Consider the following 17,163-nt stretch of genomic DNA (forward strand, 5'->3'; position numbering starts at 1 on the left):
AGTTTTACAAATTATACTTATTAGTAATTTGGATTTGAAGCAGTGTGACATATCAAATAATGTACATGAAATAGTTTTGATTGCTTAAATCTAGATGATAATTTATCAAGTTGTACTGGACAAAATCTTTATGTAAATTTTTATTGTTCATGGACCGATCATAATGTGTAATGCCTGCTTTAGCCAGCAGGGGGCAGCAGAAACACGAGCTCAGTGAAAGTTACACGTCAGTTCCGATGTGTCTAAATAACAATTATTTTCCTCCTTCGCTTCGCTTGCTATTGAAGTTGATCACTTTCATTATTCGGTTATAAATGTATATCTAGCCCGCGGCGGAAATGGAATGTACCAGCATTATTATCACCACACGTGTTTCCTGTTACTTTTCTCAGCGCTGGACATTGAGCACCAATCACAGTCTCTCAATCACTGGAAACTATTTTAAAGTGTTTTGTAGAGATTTCTGGGTTACTTTATCAGCTCTTTTAAGTTTTATTATAAATACTCTCGCGAGACCGAAAGTACTGAGAGAGAAACGCGCTTTAATGAAGGATTTCTGAGCGCCAAACGAACAACACGTGACTGACGTCGATTTCCCCTCTTTTTACTGGAACATACAGGAAAATAACCATACACCACATAATATCAACAACAATAAAAGAAACAACAAAAAATAAATAAAACTAAATTAAAGACGTCGAACTCTAATGTTATTAAACATGACGTCAAAGAGCTCAGAACCCAAGAGGAGACACTCTGATGTTTTTTGGGTAACAGTCACTAGATGGCGCTCCGGTAGCGCGGCCGCCATTATGGGGTGAAAATACTAACTGGACCATTGAATCCTTCACATCTAACGCTCCCAAAATTTGCGAATTTCACTGTCAGAAGCGCGATATAACAGTTTGTTAAATTAAGTCAGCAGTAAATCGTATGATACTACAGTAAATGCTGTATTGTGTTTGTTATATGTTTTACTTTACCAGTTGTGGAATCCAACCATTCATCCATCTGAGGTAATGTGTGTAAAATAAACTGTTAAAAGGATTTGATGATATTTTATTCTGTGTTGTTGGATTTCAGCTTTAATGTTCGTTTGTTTTATCAAAGCAGCTGATGTTGCCATAGAAACCAGTGGACTGACACTCTCACTCCAGAATGGCGGAAGCGCGGAGCCGCTGCTGGAACCTTCTGCCGAGTGTCGCTTCTTGTTAGTGGGTGTACTTTCATGACGTCGAGCTCTTCGTTACCCGGAAGTAAACGCTAGAGTCATCATCAGGTGACCGCACAGGGCTCGAGCTGCTGCGAACAGTGTATTTATTATTAATTTAGTCATTAATGTGCGAAGAGCAGATTTAATAAAGCATGGCGCAGAAGATCAATGAGGCTCATGAACACATCGCGCAGGCGGAGAAACAGTGAGTGATTCCTCAGGATTCACGATCCAATTAACTTTACGACTCATTTCTACAGCAAACTGATGTTTAAAGTCTCTTTATACAAATATGAACTCATAGCATAGTATTATGATGGAGAAATGCCTCAAATGTCACAGTTATAGCCCGTGTTTTCGTGATGATGAAGGGTTAGATAATTAACCTTTATTTAATTAGATGGATCATGTTTAATTAATGATCATATATTCTCAGTCTGAAGACGAGCTTCATGAAGTGGAAGCCCGATTATGACAGTGCTGCATCAGAATACTCCAAAGCAGGTGAGATGAAGATGAAGATGATGTTCAGACATGATGATGATGATGATGATGATGGTGATCTTCCTCTCCAGCCGTTGCCTTCAAGAACGCCAAACAGCTTGAGCAGGCCAAAGAGGCGTATCTGCTGGAGGCCGAGGCTCACACCAACCACAGATCGTATCCTTGAGAATGTTTCTCTGATGAATTAATCCTGTGTTTGAATCCGAACTGCCCTTGACTCTCTCTTCAGTCTTTTTCATGCTGCCAAGTGAGTGCACTCATTATGATTAGAGACGCGGCTCTTTACTGTCAGTCTCTGTGTTTGTGTGTGAATTTGCTGCTTGTTTTTGATGCAGGGCCTTTGAGCAGGCAGGAATGATGCTGAAGGTCAGTTCTGCTCATGACTGAAATATATATTCTCACAGTAATACTGTAGATATTGAGCGTCTGTCCAAACACACACTTGCCATCTTGGCCACTTTTGCAAGTATTAAAATTCAAAATAAAGCTCTGTAAACACTTGCATTTGTGCAGTACTGTAAGTGTGTGTCCCGTCAGATCATCAACACACACACACACACTCGGGTCAAACACAGGAAATCATCATGATGGCAGACGAGTGTGTGTGTCTGGACAGTCTGATGGGAGTAAATGTTGTCTGTACTGTCACAGGACATGCAGAGGTTACCCGAGGCTGTGCAGTACATCGAGAAAGCCAGCGTGATGTACGTGGAGAACGGCACTCCGGACACCGCCGCCATGGCCCTGGACAGAGCGGGGAAGTATGTGCTCCTGCTGTGGGATCTGTGCATGAGATCATGTGAGAGGCGCGTGGCGGTAAATCTCCTTCTGTTTGCAGGTTGATCGAACCTCTGGATCTGGCTAAAGCCGTTCACCTGTACCAGCAGGCCGCAGGAGTGTTCGAGGTCAGTCTGTCGCTGACGCTTCACCGAAAACACTCGATCCTCATATTACTGACAAACACCGTCTGTCTTTGTGCCGTTTGTGTTCCCAGAATGAGGATCGATTACGACAGGCAGTGGAGCTCATTGGAAAAGCATCACGACTTCTTGTTAGACAACAGAAGTAATCATTGCTTTATTTATTATTATTATTAGTATTATGGTAACACTTTACAATACGATCTCATTTATTAACATTAATTAATGCATTAACTAACAAGGAGCAATATATTTTTACAGCATTTATTAATGTTTGTTAATGTTCATCTTCATGTTGCACAGTGCATTATTGATCAATAATATTTTACCTTAAAAATGTTTTAGTAAATGTTGAGATTAGCATGATCTGAATGTTGTAGAAGTATTGCTCATTCTTGTGAAATAATGTTAAGTTATTGTAAAGTGCTGCAGTTATTAATGAGAACTGAAATTAAATCATAAATTAATAATCAATGAATTAATCAAAACTATTTAATAATCAGCAGTCAAATAGCCAAAACCATAAACATGTACAAACATATGAATTGCACATAAGGCAGTTTTATATATCAACGTTTTCATATCAGAATGTTTCTGCTCCGTCTGATGGTCAAATATAAGGTCATCAAGGTCAAGTTTATTTATATAGCCCTTTAAAACAGCATAAATGCTGACCAAAGTATATATTATAATATACCAAACAAAACATCCTCATGCAATACAATTTAAACACTAATAATAAAATATCAAAAGAAACCAAACAAAAGTAATCAAATTAAGACAGGAACATCATGTAATATAAAACAATATTTAAGACTACAAAAATAATATCAAATTACACATATGCCTGAGAAAAAAAGTATGTTTTGAGAGAAGATTAAAATGTAGAAAGAGAAGGGGAAAGTCTAATAGACACCGGTAGGGAATATAGTATAAATATAGACATTTAAATGACAATAAACTGTAATAACTTGTTTTCATGACAGATTTATTCAAACATACATTAAATAATGAAGACATCACTAACAGGTGAAGTGAAAATATAATGAATATGTAATACAGTTCATATATTTAGCCCTCTAGAGTTATTTGTTTCTAGCTAAATAATGAGTTTATAGATATTAAGCCTTTCTGATTGTTTGAATTTAATAATCGACAGAATTTTAAAGTTGAACTTTGCTTCATATTAAAAGTAATGAAGCACAAAGATGCTACAGATGTAAAGTGACGCTCGCATCAACAGGAAACAGGACTGAGAGATTGTAGATTCAAGAAATCATATTATTACTGATTAAAATCAGGAAATGAATGAGCGAGTGTCACATGTTGTGTGACGAAACATAACAAGCGTTAATGAAACGTCTGTTTCAGTCTCTGATTTCAGCCAAAATTTTAACTGCATGTTTCCCTGTAATAACTGTGTTCGGCTGTGTTTAATGCCAGACGAATGACGCTCGTTACAGGTTTGACGACGCTGCCGTGTCGCTGCAGAAGGAGAAGAACATGTATAAGGAAATAGAGAATTACCCAACATGCTTCAAGGTGTGTGTCAGTGTTCAGATGTCGCTGTGCACTGACGCACTGCCGTGAGTAACGCTGTCATGTGTTTGTGCTCAGAAAACCATCGCACAGGTGCTGGTCCATCTACACAGAGCAGACTATGTGGCGGCTGACAGGTGTGTGCGGGAGAGCTACAGTATCCCAGGATTCAGCGGGAGCGAAGACTGCATTGCCATGGAGCAGCTGCTGCAGGGTTACGACGAGCAGGATGAAGATCAGGTGTCTCGCGTCTGTACGTCTCCGCTGCTCAGATACATGGACAACGACGTGAGTCTCTGTGTGTCCATCAGGAGAGACAAGACAGTCACAGATTCTTCTGTAGAGATAGAGATGTTTACATTAGGGGTGTAACGGTGCACGTGTTCGTCCTGAACCGTCACATGCACAGTCAGATGACCAATACAGTCGGTCACACGCGATCCAGAAGGGGGCGCGTGTGGTAATGTAACGCTGTTTGCTAACCGGCACAACAGGAAAAAGAGCCACGTATCAAACGGACTTCAATACCCACCGTGATGTTTGTGCACCCTTACACCCCTAAAATATATATATCCAGATGTTTTCAGACACCTTGAACATTTCAGTCATTAATACAGTTTATAGTTTAAACAATGATGATCAAATATGACAAGATCTCAGAGTTAAACTGTGCCAGAGAAAAATGAATCTTATGTCAGATAACACATGGTCAGGTCAAAGTGTCTGATAAACATTTGGAACCAAAAATTATTCAGTTTTGCTGGTAGTCCACTGTATGAAGAATATTTGGGTATAATGTCACAGTTTACTTTATTTTGCTATCAGAAATGAACTATAGTGTCCTGAACCCACTAGTCAAAATATATCAGAAATAATTTCAGAATAATTTTTGGTTTGACTGTGTGTGTGTGTGTAAATATATATATACAGTATGTGTTAGCTATACATGTTTAATTATTATCTAAAATAACATCAAATAACCAAAGTTAATGCATTTTTAATGAACATTTTTTATTCTATTAAAGGTTTAAAATAACTTCTAACCTATATGTTCACAAACTAGTTATCCCTTACTGAGAGACTTTACTTTAATGTAAATAAAATAAAATTAAGTTACATAAATTATTTTATTTTATTTTAGCCATGACACTACAGGTGAATAGGCAAAAACAAAGTAATATTTATCTCCATACTTTCACCCAGTTGATCCATCACAGTACATTTAGACAATTTATAATATTAAATTTATATTTATTTTACAATATAATTAAGACAAATGTATTTGTATGTTATGTATATTAGAAAAAACAAACTTAATATTATTAATTATATTTGTTCTTTATCTGAGCAAAATGACCTTTAGTGTTTTTCCAGGTAAATGTTCATGTTTGTAATCTTCTCATTGTCTTTTATGTTTCACTCACACGTGTGAGATCACGGCAGGTACGACATCAACAACAAAACCATCTGATATTCGTGTCGAGTCTCCAGATCCCACACTTCTGTGTTTATTTCCCTAAAGTCCTGCTGTAATGTTAGTCTCTCTCTGACCCTTACCGTACTTCCACACGTACATGACCTCTTTAACTAACACGGTGTCAGTCCTCAGAGAAGCTGACAGGTGTTTCATACTGTTATATATGTCGATGAGCTCATGCTGACTTCATCATGATCCGTGTCTTCTTCTGTCCTGCAGTATGCAAAGCTGGCCATCAGCCTGAAAGTGCCCGGAGGAGGGAAGAAGAAGAAACCCCCCGCCGCCGCCGCCGTCGCTAGCGGAGACGCTGGAGCCGCGCCGCCGGAGGAAGACGAGGATGAGTATGCTGGAGGACTCTGTTGAAGACACACCCCACACCTGAGACTCCAGCATGAAGCATGATCACGGCCTGCGCTGTACTGGAGCTGCGCTCAGAAGCATGTTTATTTATTTAGGTTTGCCTTTAAACTCCCTCAACTTCTTAAAATGAAAGTTTTCAGGCAAAGCCAGACCTGAGAAACGGCCTTTCCTGTTAAATCAGACCTTTAATGGGTGAATCTGATGCTTTGTGTGTACAGTATTCTAAACTGCATCTTGGGTAGTGTTGCACTACAGGTCAATCATATGAACATTGAATAACAGTGCCTGCTCTGTAATTTCAGTACTTATTTCCATTCGTTCTTAACTCGATTCTTGGCGTATGAACGTCAGCAGTGATGCTGCACATAAATGCATGAAATGCCTTAAGATGATCTTGATCTTGTTTTGTTTTAGTGTATGAGGTGTGCAGGGAACAATTTCTGTTATTAATGAGGACTTCAATGATGTTTACTGTGATCGCATGGTTTCACAATACCACTGAATAAATAAAGAGATTCTGATTTTGCATATTTTAGATGCCTTTTACAGTGAATTCTGTCGGCTTTACACATACAAAATGGTCAAAATGTAAGAAAAACATGACAGACAGACAGCAGGTTTCCAGAATGTGCTTTATGCTCATGACGCTGATCCACAGTCACACCACAGACCCTGACGAGTCAGTAAAGATCGTCTGACGAGAGTACACTGATCGGTCCTCGTTCAAGCCTAAAAATCAAGCTAGGGTAGATCATACGTTTAACGTTACGCAGTCTTGACGAACCCAAGCACTTCTGGGTCCAGTTTTCTCTGAGGAAAAAGTGCCTAGTGTCTTTCTTTGTTCAAGTTTACAGCCGGCCGCCAGGACAGTATATTGCACAGCGCACGATTATCATCTCCCAGAAGAGCGCAGTATAGCCTCAGTTCCCAGCAGCTCCTGAAAGTCTCGTCTCAACCAGGACACTTGGGTCTCACCTGCGGGTCACGCTGTCGCAGCGAGGTCATTCGTTTCTCACAGTCTTAATGATGCGGACGCTTCCTTCCTGGGGTTTCCGCGCGATCCCAGAGGCTCATTTGGTCTTCTCCCTCGTCCATTTGATCATGGTCTCTGGCGAGCGGTAGAGGAAGATGAGTTTGGCGTACAGGTCCTCCTCCAGCTCCAGCTCGCCCGTCTCCCGCACCAGGAAGATGTCGGTGCAGAGTTTGAGGATGCGGTCCACACACGGAAGCTCTTCGAACATGATGGAGTGCGAGATGCCGCTGAAGAACTCGCGGACGAACTTCCCGATCACCAGCACCACGGAGGCGTACAGGCCCATGATACTGCAAGAGATGATGATGTGTTACTGACATCTGTGTCCGCTAGTCACTTCCTCCAAATTCAACCACAAAATAAAGTGCAGTGTTTTTATGATCATGCAGAATTCACCATTCAGACACAAAATAACTGCAAACAGCACAGGACTGAGTATTGACACGTTTACTAAATCATTCACAATTTTAACCACAAAAAGTGTGAGATCGACACGTTACTGCAATCTTTGAACAAAACGCAAAATAAAGATCTTGCATAATTCAGCATTTAGCTGCAAAATAATCGTGCAGAGGTGCTAGCGAGATAAACATGCATGAATGAAGCATGAAAGCTGCCGATCACACGCTGGAACAGTCCAATAACGCCCGTTCTGGTGAATATTCACCATGTCAGTTATGCACAGTTTATTAATAACAGTCCTAATGAGCGTAAACGTCTGTCAGTATATTGGATCCGTGCGTCAGCTCTTAAAGTGACAGCGGCCTAATAAACCTGCTGCCGTCTGACAGTAATGTGAATCAAAGAAAATCACTCCACTTTTGTAGCTTTAATAATAATAATGAATATTCATACAGTAAAAACTTCAATGCTTTATTTATTAATTATTTGTTCGATTTCTATAGTATTTTGTACTTGAATTCTAACCGTACCTGAACAATTTAAACACTATTTTATTTGTATATTTTCATTTGTTCTGTTTACTTCTTTGTTCTTATTTTTAATAACAAAATTAAAATAACTATCTTGTCAATTTCATTAGTCAAAAAATAAGTTTTCCAAATTAATTTTTTAATTTTGTTTTTCTGTAATGTATGAATACTGAACATCTATCATGCTGCATTATGGTAAATTTGGTCTCCTAATTAAAAAAAAACTAAATTATTATGGAAGCTCGTTTCTGCTGCAGAATTAAAAAGAAAAAGTTATTAGGACTTTTTCACAGAACTACAAGTTCATATCCCACAGTTCTGCTTGCAATTTTGTGAAACTGTGATTAATTGTCTTAATCCTGGCCAGCTGCATAAACACAGTTAATTAGTGCTAATCAGTTTTACTTTTCTGATTCAAATTAGACCAATTTTAAAAAATGAGCAGAAAACACTAACTTGTAAAACTAGTCTACAGTTTATGTAACCAGCCGCTGGTGGGATAATGACCCTGGACGATCATCTGGAGCCTCGGTCATGTGACTCACCCGTATCCTGCCAGGAAGCCCAGGCTGGGAGGACTGACTTTATCACTGAAGACGTAAAGCTGCAGCCCCGCCTCGCTCTTCTTCTCCAGCTTCGCCTCGGATCTCATCTGGATCTTCTCTGTCGACGGCTGGTCCACAATCCACCACTCCTGAATCTGTTCGCTGGCGTTTTGAGACCTCTCCAGGTCCAGCAGAACGCTCTTATAACCGCCATCTGAGCAGCACAAACTGAGTGAGTATGGGTAATAAGTGATGTCACGGGCAGTATTAATGTAGACTCTTCATTACCTGCGTAAAGCTGATCTATGGGTTTGGCGTTTGAGTCGCTCGGTGCTCGAATGAAGCAGGGAAACACTTTCTCGATGACCCTGTACACACACACACACACACACACACACACACATGACTCAGCAGAACTGTGACAGTGAAGCGTCACTTGTGTCGAGATGTTCTTACACAGCCTTATTCCTGGTTCCATTGAGTAAAGCGATCAGCTCCTGTCTGGTGTTCATGTCCAGATAGGTCACGTGTTTGTCCACTGCAAACTCAGCCTTCGCTCCCAGACTCAGATTCCTGCAGAGAGGAGGATCATGGGATATATTCTGTCATCCAAAAATTACCATGGTTTTTGAGCACAACAGAAATAAATTCATCAAGAACACATTAAATCGATCAAAAGTGACATTAAAGACATTTATAATGTTACAAAAGATTCAGTTTCAAATAAATGCTGCTCTTTTGAACGTTTTCAACACTGATAATAATCATAAATGTTTCTTGATCATCAAATCATCATATCAGAATGATTTCTGAAGGATCATGTGACACTGAAGACTGGAGTAATGATGCTGAAAATTCAGGAATAAATGACACTTTACTATATATTCACATAGAAAACAGCTGATTTACACTGGAATAATATTTCACTATTTTTACTGTATTTTTGATCAAATAAACACAGTCATGGAGAGCAGAAGAGACTCACACAGTGTATTGGGTAATGTGGCATATCTGTACCTTTGGATGCTCCAGGACATGGTCACAGGAAACTGGTCCTCTTTGCTCAGGACGTCCATCAGGTTCTTCCTGCTGGGAGGGCTGATGGTCCACAGAGAGTTGGAGCTTCCTTCCAGCTCCGCCACGGTCACATCCTCTGCGGTGTACGCCTCCAAAAACTGCTGTGCACTCTGGGAAAGGGGATCAGGACACATGACACGCTGCGCCAGCACTGAAGATGCTTCTGTAAAGACTGATGACTGACTTACAGGGAGGAACTTGTATGATGTCATGAACGTCTGGAAATCTGCGTTGGTGATTTCCTTCAGCTGATTCTGCTGTGCGCTCATGGTGAAGATGGGCTGGAATAACCATATACCGCTTTTGTTAATATTATAACAGCTTTTATCTTCATGCAGTTTTACATCATTTTATTACAGCTTTTCATAAAGAGTGGAAAGAAAACATCTTTGAAGAGTTTATTTTACTGCACTTCATCTCTCTGCGTCCTCAGATTTCAGTCTCTAAAGGCGTCGAGTCAGAATCACTTCAGCAGCTTCACACAAACTTTACAGTTTTATTCATATCTATATTTTTACTTAGGGTTAGGGTTCATATATCAATTCACATGATTTATATAAAAATGTATTCCTAAAAACATGGTGTAAATGATTTGTTTTCTGATTTATGGAGTGATAAAAAGAGAAATCCCAAATCCCCTCAATAAAAACCTTTAATATGTCAACAAAATCAAACAAGAATTCTGAACCTGCTTTATCAGATGTTCAGATTTCTGTTCTGGAAATGTATGCAAATTTAATTTAGCATACATTTAAAAATATGTACATTGTAAATATATATCTCATTAGCATGTTAAACTTGTAACACAAATCGATTGTCTTAATGTACAGTGATGAATCAACTATTCAAATAAATATTAGTTCACGTTTTCCTCTATTCGTCTGTAGAGTCTTGCCTAATTTGAGTTAAAGTTGAGTAATTTTGTCATTTTCATTAGTTTTTGTTGTATTATGTCTATACAGTTTTTGTTATTATATTATTTCTCTACTAAATGAAATAATTTAAAATGAGAAATGTTACCTGAAATATATGCATATTTATATATATTAGGAGTTATGAATGAAATATGCATTATAAGTATATTCTGAATAGCCAGTTATATTATAATACTAATCTATTCATTGTTAGACCTTTAGAAAGTATAATGCATTAAAACACACGACAAACAACCAATTCTAGATGTAACAAAGAATCTGCAAATATTAAAATGCATTTTAAATATGGTTAGTTAATTATGAAGCGATATACCGTTTGAATATCATTATAGATAAAGGCTTAAAGAGTTACCGAATGTTTTTATGGTTGGGGTTTGGACTTGTTGGAGTACCTGAAAGCCGCCCAGCGTGATGGTGACGGACACGTCCAGCGGTTTGTTGACGACTCCGGCCACAGATTTGACCAGAGACATGAAGAGCAGAGGAAACCAGACGATACAGATGAGCAGCATCACGATCATCCCGCCCATCCCGTACTTCACCACCTTCTTCTTCTTCTGCCCTCGTGGCTGAGGATACCTCTGAAAACACAAGCGTGAACCGGTTTCTGAGCTGCAGCACTCACGAGTCACTCGAGACACACTTCCCCTGCTGAAGCGGTCAGGAGACGGACAGATATATTCCGTTTGGAAAGAAGTCTCACTTTTTCTGACTCCCTCCAGCACTTGAGCACAAAGATGTGAGCGTAGATGTCCTCCACACAGATCCAGCTGGACAGGCTGAGCGTGGTGTCGGTCCAGACCCAGTCCATCACCGCGCGCAGCTCCGTCAGGAACGGCACCAACCGGAAGCTGAGCGTTCATTCAGAGACATCGTGAAATCAGTGCTGTGCACTACAGTGTGTTACTGAAAAAAAGGCTGTGCATTACAGGGACTTTACCATGATGCTGGTAGAGAAACCGTGGTAAAATCACCGTAACGCATGGCCTTAGTTGACCTATGACTTTTATGAACAATGACACCAGCAATATTAAATAAATAAAAATGTTCATTATAAATATCTTTACTGTCACTTCTGACCAATTGAATGCATCCCTGCTGAATAAAAGTATTAATAAAAGTCGTTTATATATAATGACATTCATATATTTTAGACACGTCTGGAATCTTGTTACTGCCACTGAATAAAAAAATAAACGACGTTTATCTCACTATTCTGAACTCTGAGATTATATTTCACAATTCTGGATTTTAAGAGAAAAAAAAAGGTCAGAATTACAATATCTAAACTAGAAACTTATATATAAAAAAAAAGGTAATTGTGATTTTTATCCCATAATTCTGTTTTTTCCTTGGAATTCCGAGTTTAGATATAAACTTTTTTACTTTTTATTCCGTGGCAGAAACTAGTTTCCGCAGTCATTCCCACTCTGAACAGAATGGATGTGAGCGTAACATGAGGCTGATGTCTGTTCCTCACCCCTGGAAGAGGAAGAGATTGACGTAATTATAGCTCTTGGTCAGGAAGTTTCCCAGCACGCGGGTCGGGTATCCGCAGCGGATCTGATAGGCCGACAGACCAAAGTAGATGCACTTCACAAAGTACCAGAGCTGGGCGACCGTGTTCTGACTGAAACGCCTGCGGAGTTAAATCATCCAATCACACGTCAGATCACCTCCAGCTTCAGTAATGGAGTGATGTCATTGGTCGTATAGAGTCAGACCTGTCAGTGACTCCTGGGAGAATGAAGAACATCCAGAAGTGAATGCCGAAGACCAGGATGACCTGAAAGATGACCTTTCCCATCACGGTCTTCCTCAGATACAGCGCACGATCCACCACCATAGTGCCGAACTGGATCAGCACCATCACCAGGAACGCCTCAGGAACCTGGTCTTCTGACAGGGAGGAAGTGATGTCAGCGGCAGCCGAGTGTTTCTGTGGAGAGAGAGATTTCACTGCAGTTACAGTGTTTAAAGGAACAGTTCGTCCTAAAATCAAAACTTCTTGACCTTCTGAACTCAAAGATCTGACTGCGCTGACACTGAATACATTCGTTTCACAGTCGACTCGTTCTGCAGCACTTATCGAGCTGAACTGAATCAGCAGCTGATGGACAGAAGCGAGTGCATGAATGCGCATCACGATCTCGAAGAACAGATCCGTCATCGACTCTAACGCACCCCGAAGGCCCAGAATCCGAAGACGATGATGATGAAGTCGACCGTGTCGGCCAGAAACATGAGCACGTAGACGTCCGTCACAGCGCTGTACTCCGGGTGGATCAGGTTATAGAAGAACTGCCGGATGGGAATGTAGATGTCCAGAATCCTGAAACAACAGAAACACGCAACTGTCCGTCAGCAGGTCACATGATGACAAAACGACCTGATGATGTGATGAAGTCTTACGTTTTGACGGTGAAGCGCTTCGCTTTGATCAGCTGTTCTCTGAGCTTCTCCAGAACGAGTTCCTTACGAGTTTTCTGTAGAGCGCTCAGAGAGCGACGCACACTCGCCCTGCTGTCTGCGGACACACACACCACACACACACCACACACACACACACACACACACACACACACACACACACACACACACACACACACACACACACATTCAGCGCTGTTAGTGTATTTCCACAGGAGGAATCCAGCCGCTTCAACGGGACTCCATGCGATGGGGAATGTGGCATGAGGGCGGATCATTCTCCTAACACCTGATATGATGAAGGTGTGTTTGGACGGGTGTACCTGCTTTAGAGCGGGCCGAGCGCTGGGACACGCTGGAGCTCTGACGCCGCACCGCCGAGCCGCTCTGGGACGGTTTCCTGGGCAGCCGTACGTGTGCCGACACCGAGGCGTCAGCGGCGCTCCTCCCGGCTTTCTCTTCACCGTCCGAATCGTGGTGAGAGAGTGACGTTTGACCACCTGACCTGGGCTCATCTTCATCCCACAGTCCGTAGCACTGAGGAAGAAGACGAGGGAAATGAAGAGCATTGAGGATGTTTTATGCATTGTTGGAAGTGTGCCACTTCATTTCTGTCTGTGTGTTGTGCGTTGTTTCTGATTTTGAGGATGGATTTTGTCCAGTTTCTAAGTGAAAATGCCCACTCAATACATTATTGATAACATTATTGAAAAACTGATTTTTTTTTTTCAGTACAAAAAATGCTAAACTTTGAAAAAAAAGTAGCTTTTATTGTCATAATTGTGATTTCATAATATTTAGACATGAATCCAGCTGAAAATACTTGTGAAAAGATGTTGTTCAGTCAGTCAAATAGCAAATAGTGGAGCTCTGCTGCCATCTACTGGATAAAGTGATCATTTTTTACTTTTAAAACTGCATTTTCCAAAAGATGGGCAAAAATCTCTCAATAAAACATGTCAAATTATCCATGTTATCCACATGAATGAAAGTTAGAAATGTGGGTCTTTTATAAAGTGCATTTTACATAAAAAGCTGTTTTTGCATACAAACCTATTTAAAAAATATATTTTTTAATGTATTTATATAAATTTAAAAGATATCACAAATCCTCTAAACACTGCACAAATGTTGAGTAAAAACATTAATAAACAGAGTAAAATTACATGGTAACACTTTATTTTAAGGATCAGAAATTAGACACTAATTAATGACTAATAACTGCATTTGTAAGTGACTAGTTATGTACTTGTATGCCATTACAAGCTATTTATAAGGCCTTTATTGGCTGTCGTCTTATTTTTGTCTTATAGCCCCTTTATACTTGTTTCTGTCCTAACAATGTACTAATTAGCTAAAATTAAAACAAACTAATAGGTTGTATTGTGTCAATTACACACTTTATAAGTTTCCAATACACTGTGTGAATATGTAGCTTATAAGTATGAAATAAATATAGAATGGGCATTTTAACACAGACATTTAAATTTGCAGAGAAACACTGTCTTTCTAACAGCAAATGTTTACTTTAGAATAGGGAACATAATCTGAAGTAATATTGCATTTATTAGTGATAAATGTGCCTGTTACCTATTAATAAAGGGAATATTTCAGTTATATTTATATACTAACAAATTATTTATAACTGAAATATTCCCTTTATTAATAGGTAACAGGCACATTTATCACTAATAAATGCAATATTACTTCAGATTATGTTCCCTATTCTAAAGTAAACATTTGCTGTTTTCCAAAGAAGAAGAGACATGTAATATTGCAGTGAACAACTCAGTGTTTATTGTTTTTATGGTTCAAGAGAACAAATTACAGATGAGACACATCTTGAATAATCACAATGAATTGCCAAACAGTTTATTGACAAATTTGTTTTTAACACAAAAGATGATGATGGTCACAGAATAAACTGAACATCTACATCTTTTCACACAGGATACTTCCTTCTGATGTCATGCAAAATCATTCCCAGGGGGCCATTTTTATGTATGTCACCACGCCAGTACGTCCACTCAATTACTTTTAAGTGGTCTTTGAGCCTGCTTTCTGTGCGGTTCCCCCTAAATCTCCACACTGTTGCCTTGCAAACTCCCCACAATCTCTCAATGTTCTGTGTGTGAGCACCTGTCTGAGGATCAACAAAAACCTCCTTATGGTTCACAGTTAGATGGTTATATCCAGCATCTCTGAGACAGTTATAGGCTCTCCACCCATCTGACACAACAGTGCTTCCTTGTCTCACATGCTTCTGGAGAATTGGCATGAGGTGTTGAGCTGAACGCTGATTGACAACTTTCAGAATGGGTCTTCTGAACTCCTCTTTGACCCCAAGCATTCCAAACACCCATGATGCCCTGTTGCTCTGTCTTCCTCGGTTGTACTAAAAATGACAGAATTTAAGAATTTATTGTATCAATTATCTTTACCATAAAGTGTGAACAGATGTAACTGAATATATATTACCTTTCTTTTGTGGCCAAATTTGCTCTCATCAATAAAAACAATTTCGTGTCTTTTTCCAATTTTCAGGTCACCTCTTCTCTTCATTCTTTTAATTGCAGATTTGCAGACTCCACGCAGACGATAACTAAGTTTAGTCAGTGTAGAAGAGCTTCCAGTGATGCCTTCCTGTAGCATGTCCACTTGCCGCAACCTGAGTCCTTGTGAAAATCTACAGTTTAAAAGCAAACACATAGAATACACAGAAAAAAAACACACACAAAAAAACCATCAGGATCATAACACATATCTTAATACTCAGTTCACTGTCAATGTTATATTATTAACATTGCTGACAAGTACTGTATAAGTTCTGATATTATATGCTTGAATAATATACTACAAAATATTTTCCTCTTAACACAAATAATTCTTACATAATAACAAATAGTTATTATAACACTATTAAAACAACCCTCATTATGTAACAAACACACAATGATATATTCTTACCTGTAAATAAAATGCATCCATGTCTGGAGGCTTAGATGAGACCTGGAAAATATTGAGCCACTTCGGATGCTCTTGGTGTATGATTTACTGTGGCATTTATCTCGACACACCCTAGCAGAGGATAAAAGAATTAAAATAAGTATACAAGCTTCAGAAAACCAAAAATATATATATATATATAAAAAAAAATGTAATTCATTCAAAGCAAATGCATAGTTTAAAGACAGATGATATTAATAAAAACACTCCTGTTTTTAAATAATAATTATTTTTATAATTATATAAATAGTTTTATATAATTAAAAATATAATTCTTTTTTATAATAAAATTTTATTATTTATTATTTTAAATGTATTTTAAATGTGTTTTGTTCAGGACGAATGGAATAACTTTTAGTACTTTTTATGTCATTAAACCCATTTTTACAGATTAAAATAAAATTATTAATAATAAAAAAGTTAAATACAAAGATTACAGTTATTTTATCAATACAATTGTATTACTTTTCCAGTTTTTAATTGAAAAAAAAATGCTATAATGTATTTTAGATAGATAAACATCTCAAATGAAAATTTTCACAATAGACATTTTTTTTAAAAATATTTATTTATTTTTACTTTTACTAATTTCTATGAGACTTGGAAAATATTGAGCCACTTCAAATGCTCTTGCTGTATGATATCTAAATAAACATGTCTGAATCTTTGAGTTGTATTATTCTAACATCGGCATGCATCTAATAATGCAACAAATAGGGTTGCATTCTCAACATTAAACTGAACAAATACATTACTACTAAATAAAACAGACATTTCCTTTATAAATAAATATAATAAACTACATATTATATTACATACATAGAATAATACACTGAATATCATGATATGCCATTTGCTCCAATTGGCATGACATTACAATAGCCTAGATTACATTGTAAACAATAGGCCACGTTGACATAAATTGAGACAGAGGAGAGGCTCCTACACTGAATTTTACGAGAAACACAGTTGAATAATAATGAGCATGGGATAATATAAAGCTTTTCTTACCATGCAGCTTCCTTTTCATTGTAGAAGTCCCTGAATTTCATGATGTGGTGGCATGATGGGCAATACATGTATTTCCGCAGTAATCCTTTTGCATCAACCAACGAACAAATTTTTTGTTCGTATTCGCTGATGGTCTGAAAAATATTCTCCGCATGAAAATCATAATTTGAAGCCATGGCCG

General features: G+C 38.5%; 3 protein-coding genes across 9 annotated transcripts in view; 1 reads left to right on the forward strand and 2 right to left on the reverse strand.

Annotated features, from left to right (window-relative positions):
* Positions 1–1,258: 1,258 nt before the first annotated feature.
* Positions 1,259–6,510, forward strand: napga (N-ethylmaleimide-sensitive factor attachment protein, gamma a). The gene is made up of 11 exons (XM_067377586.1): positions 1,259–1,418; positions 1,650–1,717; positions 1,789–1,873; positions 1,947–1,964; positions 2,053–2,083; positions 2,369–2,478; positions 2,556–2,622; positions 2,712–2,782; positions 4,101–4,179; positions 4,255–4,464; positions 5,873–6,510. The coding sequence occupies exons 1-11, from the start codon at positions 1,366–1,368 to the stop codon at positions 6,014–6,016; spliced, it is 936 nt and encodes a 311-aa protein (XP_067233687.1). The 5' UTR covers positions 1,259–1,365; the 3' UTR covers positions 6,017–6,510.
* Positions 6,511–6,534: 24 nt separating this feature from the next.
* Positions 6,535–17,163, reverse strand: part of LOC137013635 (piezo-type mechanosensitive ion channel component 2) — a 117,421-nt gene continuing 106,792 nt past the window's right edge. For all 7 annotated transcript variants that reach the window (XM_067377585.1, XM_067377579.1, XM_067377584.1 and 4 more), the window contains 13 exons: positions 13,289–13,502; positions 12,948–13,062; positions 12,720–12,867; positions 12,260–12,474; positions 12,016–12,174; positions 11,239–11,386; positions 10,928–11,116; positions 9,789–9,881; positions 9,541–9,710; positions 8,980–9,096; positions 8,812–8,891; positions 8,524–8,737; positions 6,535–7,336 (listed from right to left, as the gene is read on the reverse strand). In XM_067377585.1, the coding sequence (XP_067233686.1) occupies positions 7,084–7,336; positions 8,524–8,737; positions 8,812–8,891; positions 8,980–9,096; positions 9,541–9,710; positions 9,789–9,881; positions 10,928–11,116; positions 11,239–11,386; positions 12,016–12,174; positions 12,260–12,474; positions 12,720–12,867; positions 12,948–13,062; positions 13,289–13,502 (2,115 nt within the window). In that variant the 3' untranslated portion in view covers positions 6,535–7,083. The remainder of the gene's footprint in view (positions 7,337–8,523; positions 8,738–8,811; positions 8,892–8,979; positions 9,097–9,540; positions 9,711–9,788; positions 9,882–10,927; positions 11,117–11,238; positions 11,387–12,015; positions 12,175–12,259; positions 12,475–12,719; positions 12,868–12,947; positions 13,063–13,288; positions 13,503–17,163) is intronic.
* Positions 14,746–17,064, reverse strand: LOC137013637 (uncharacterized). The gene is made up of 4 exons (XM_067377587.1): positions 16,983–17,064; positions 15,933–16,043; positions 15,444–15,651; positions 14,746–15,360 (listed from the first exon to the last, which is right to left on the reverse strand). Exons 1-4 carry the CDS (start codon positions 17,048–17,050, stop codon positions 14,908–14,910), a joined length of 840 nt encoding a protein of 279 aa, XP_067233688.1. The 5' UTR covers positions 17,051–17,064; the 3' UTR covers positions 14,746–14,907.

Source organism: Chanodichthys erythropterus, chromosome 23 (assembly GCF_024489055.1).
Source record: "Chanodichthys erythropterus isolate Z2021 chromosome 23, ASM2448905v1, whole genome shotgun sequence".
In the NCBI taxonomy this organism is placed as follows: Eukaryota; Metazoa; Chordata; class Actinopteri; order Cypriniformes; family Xenocyprididae; genus Chanodichthys; species Chanodichthys erythropterus.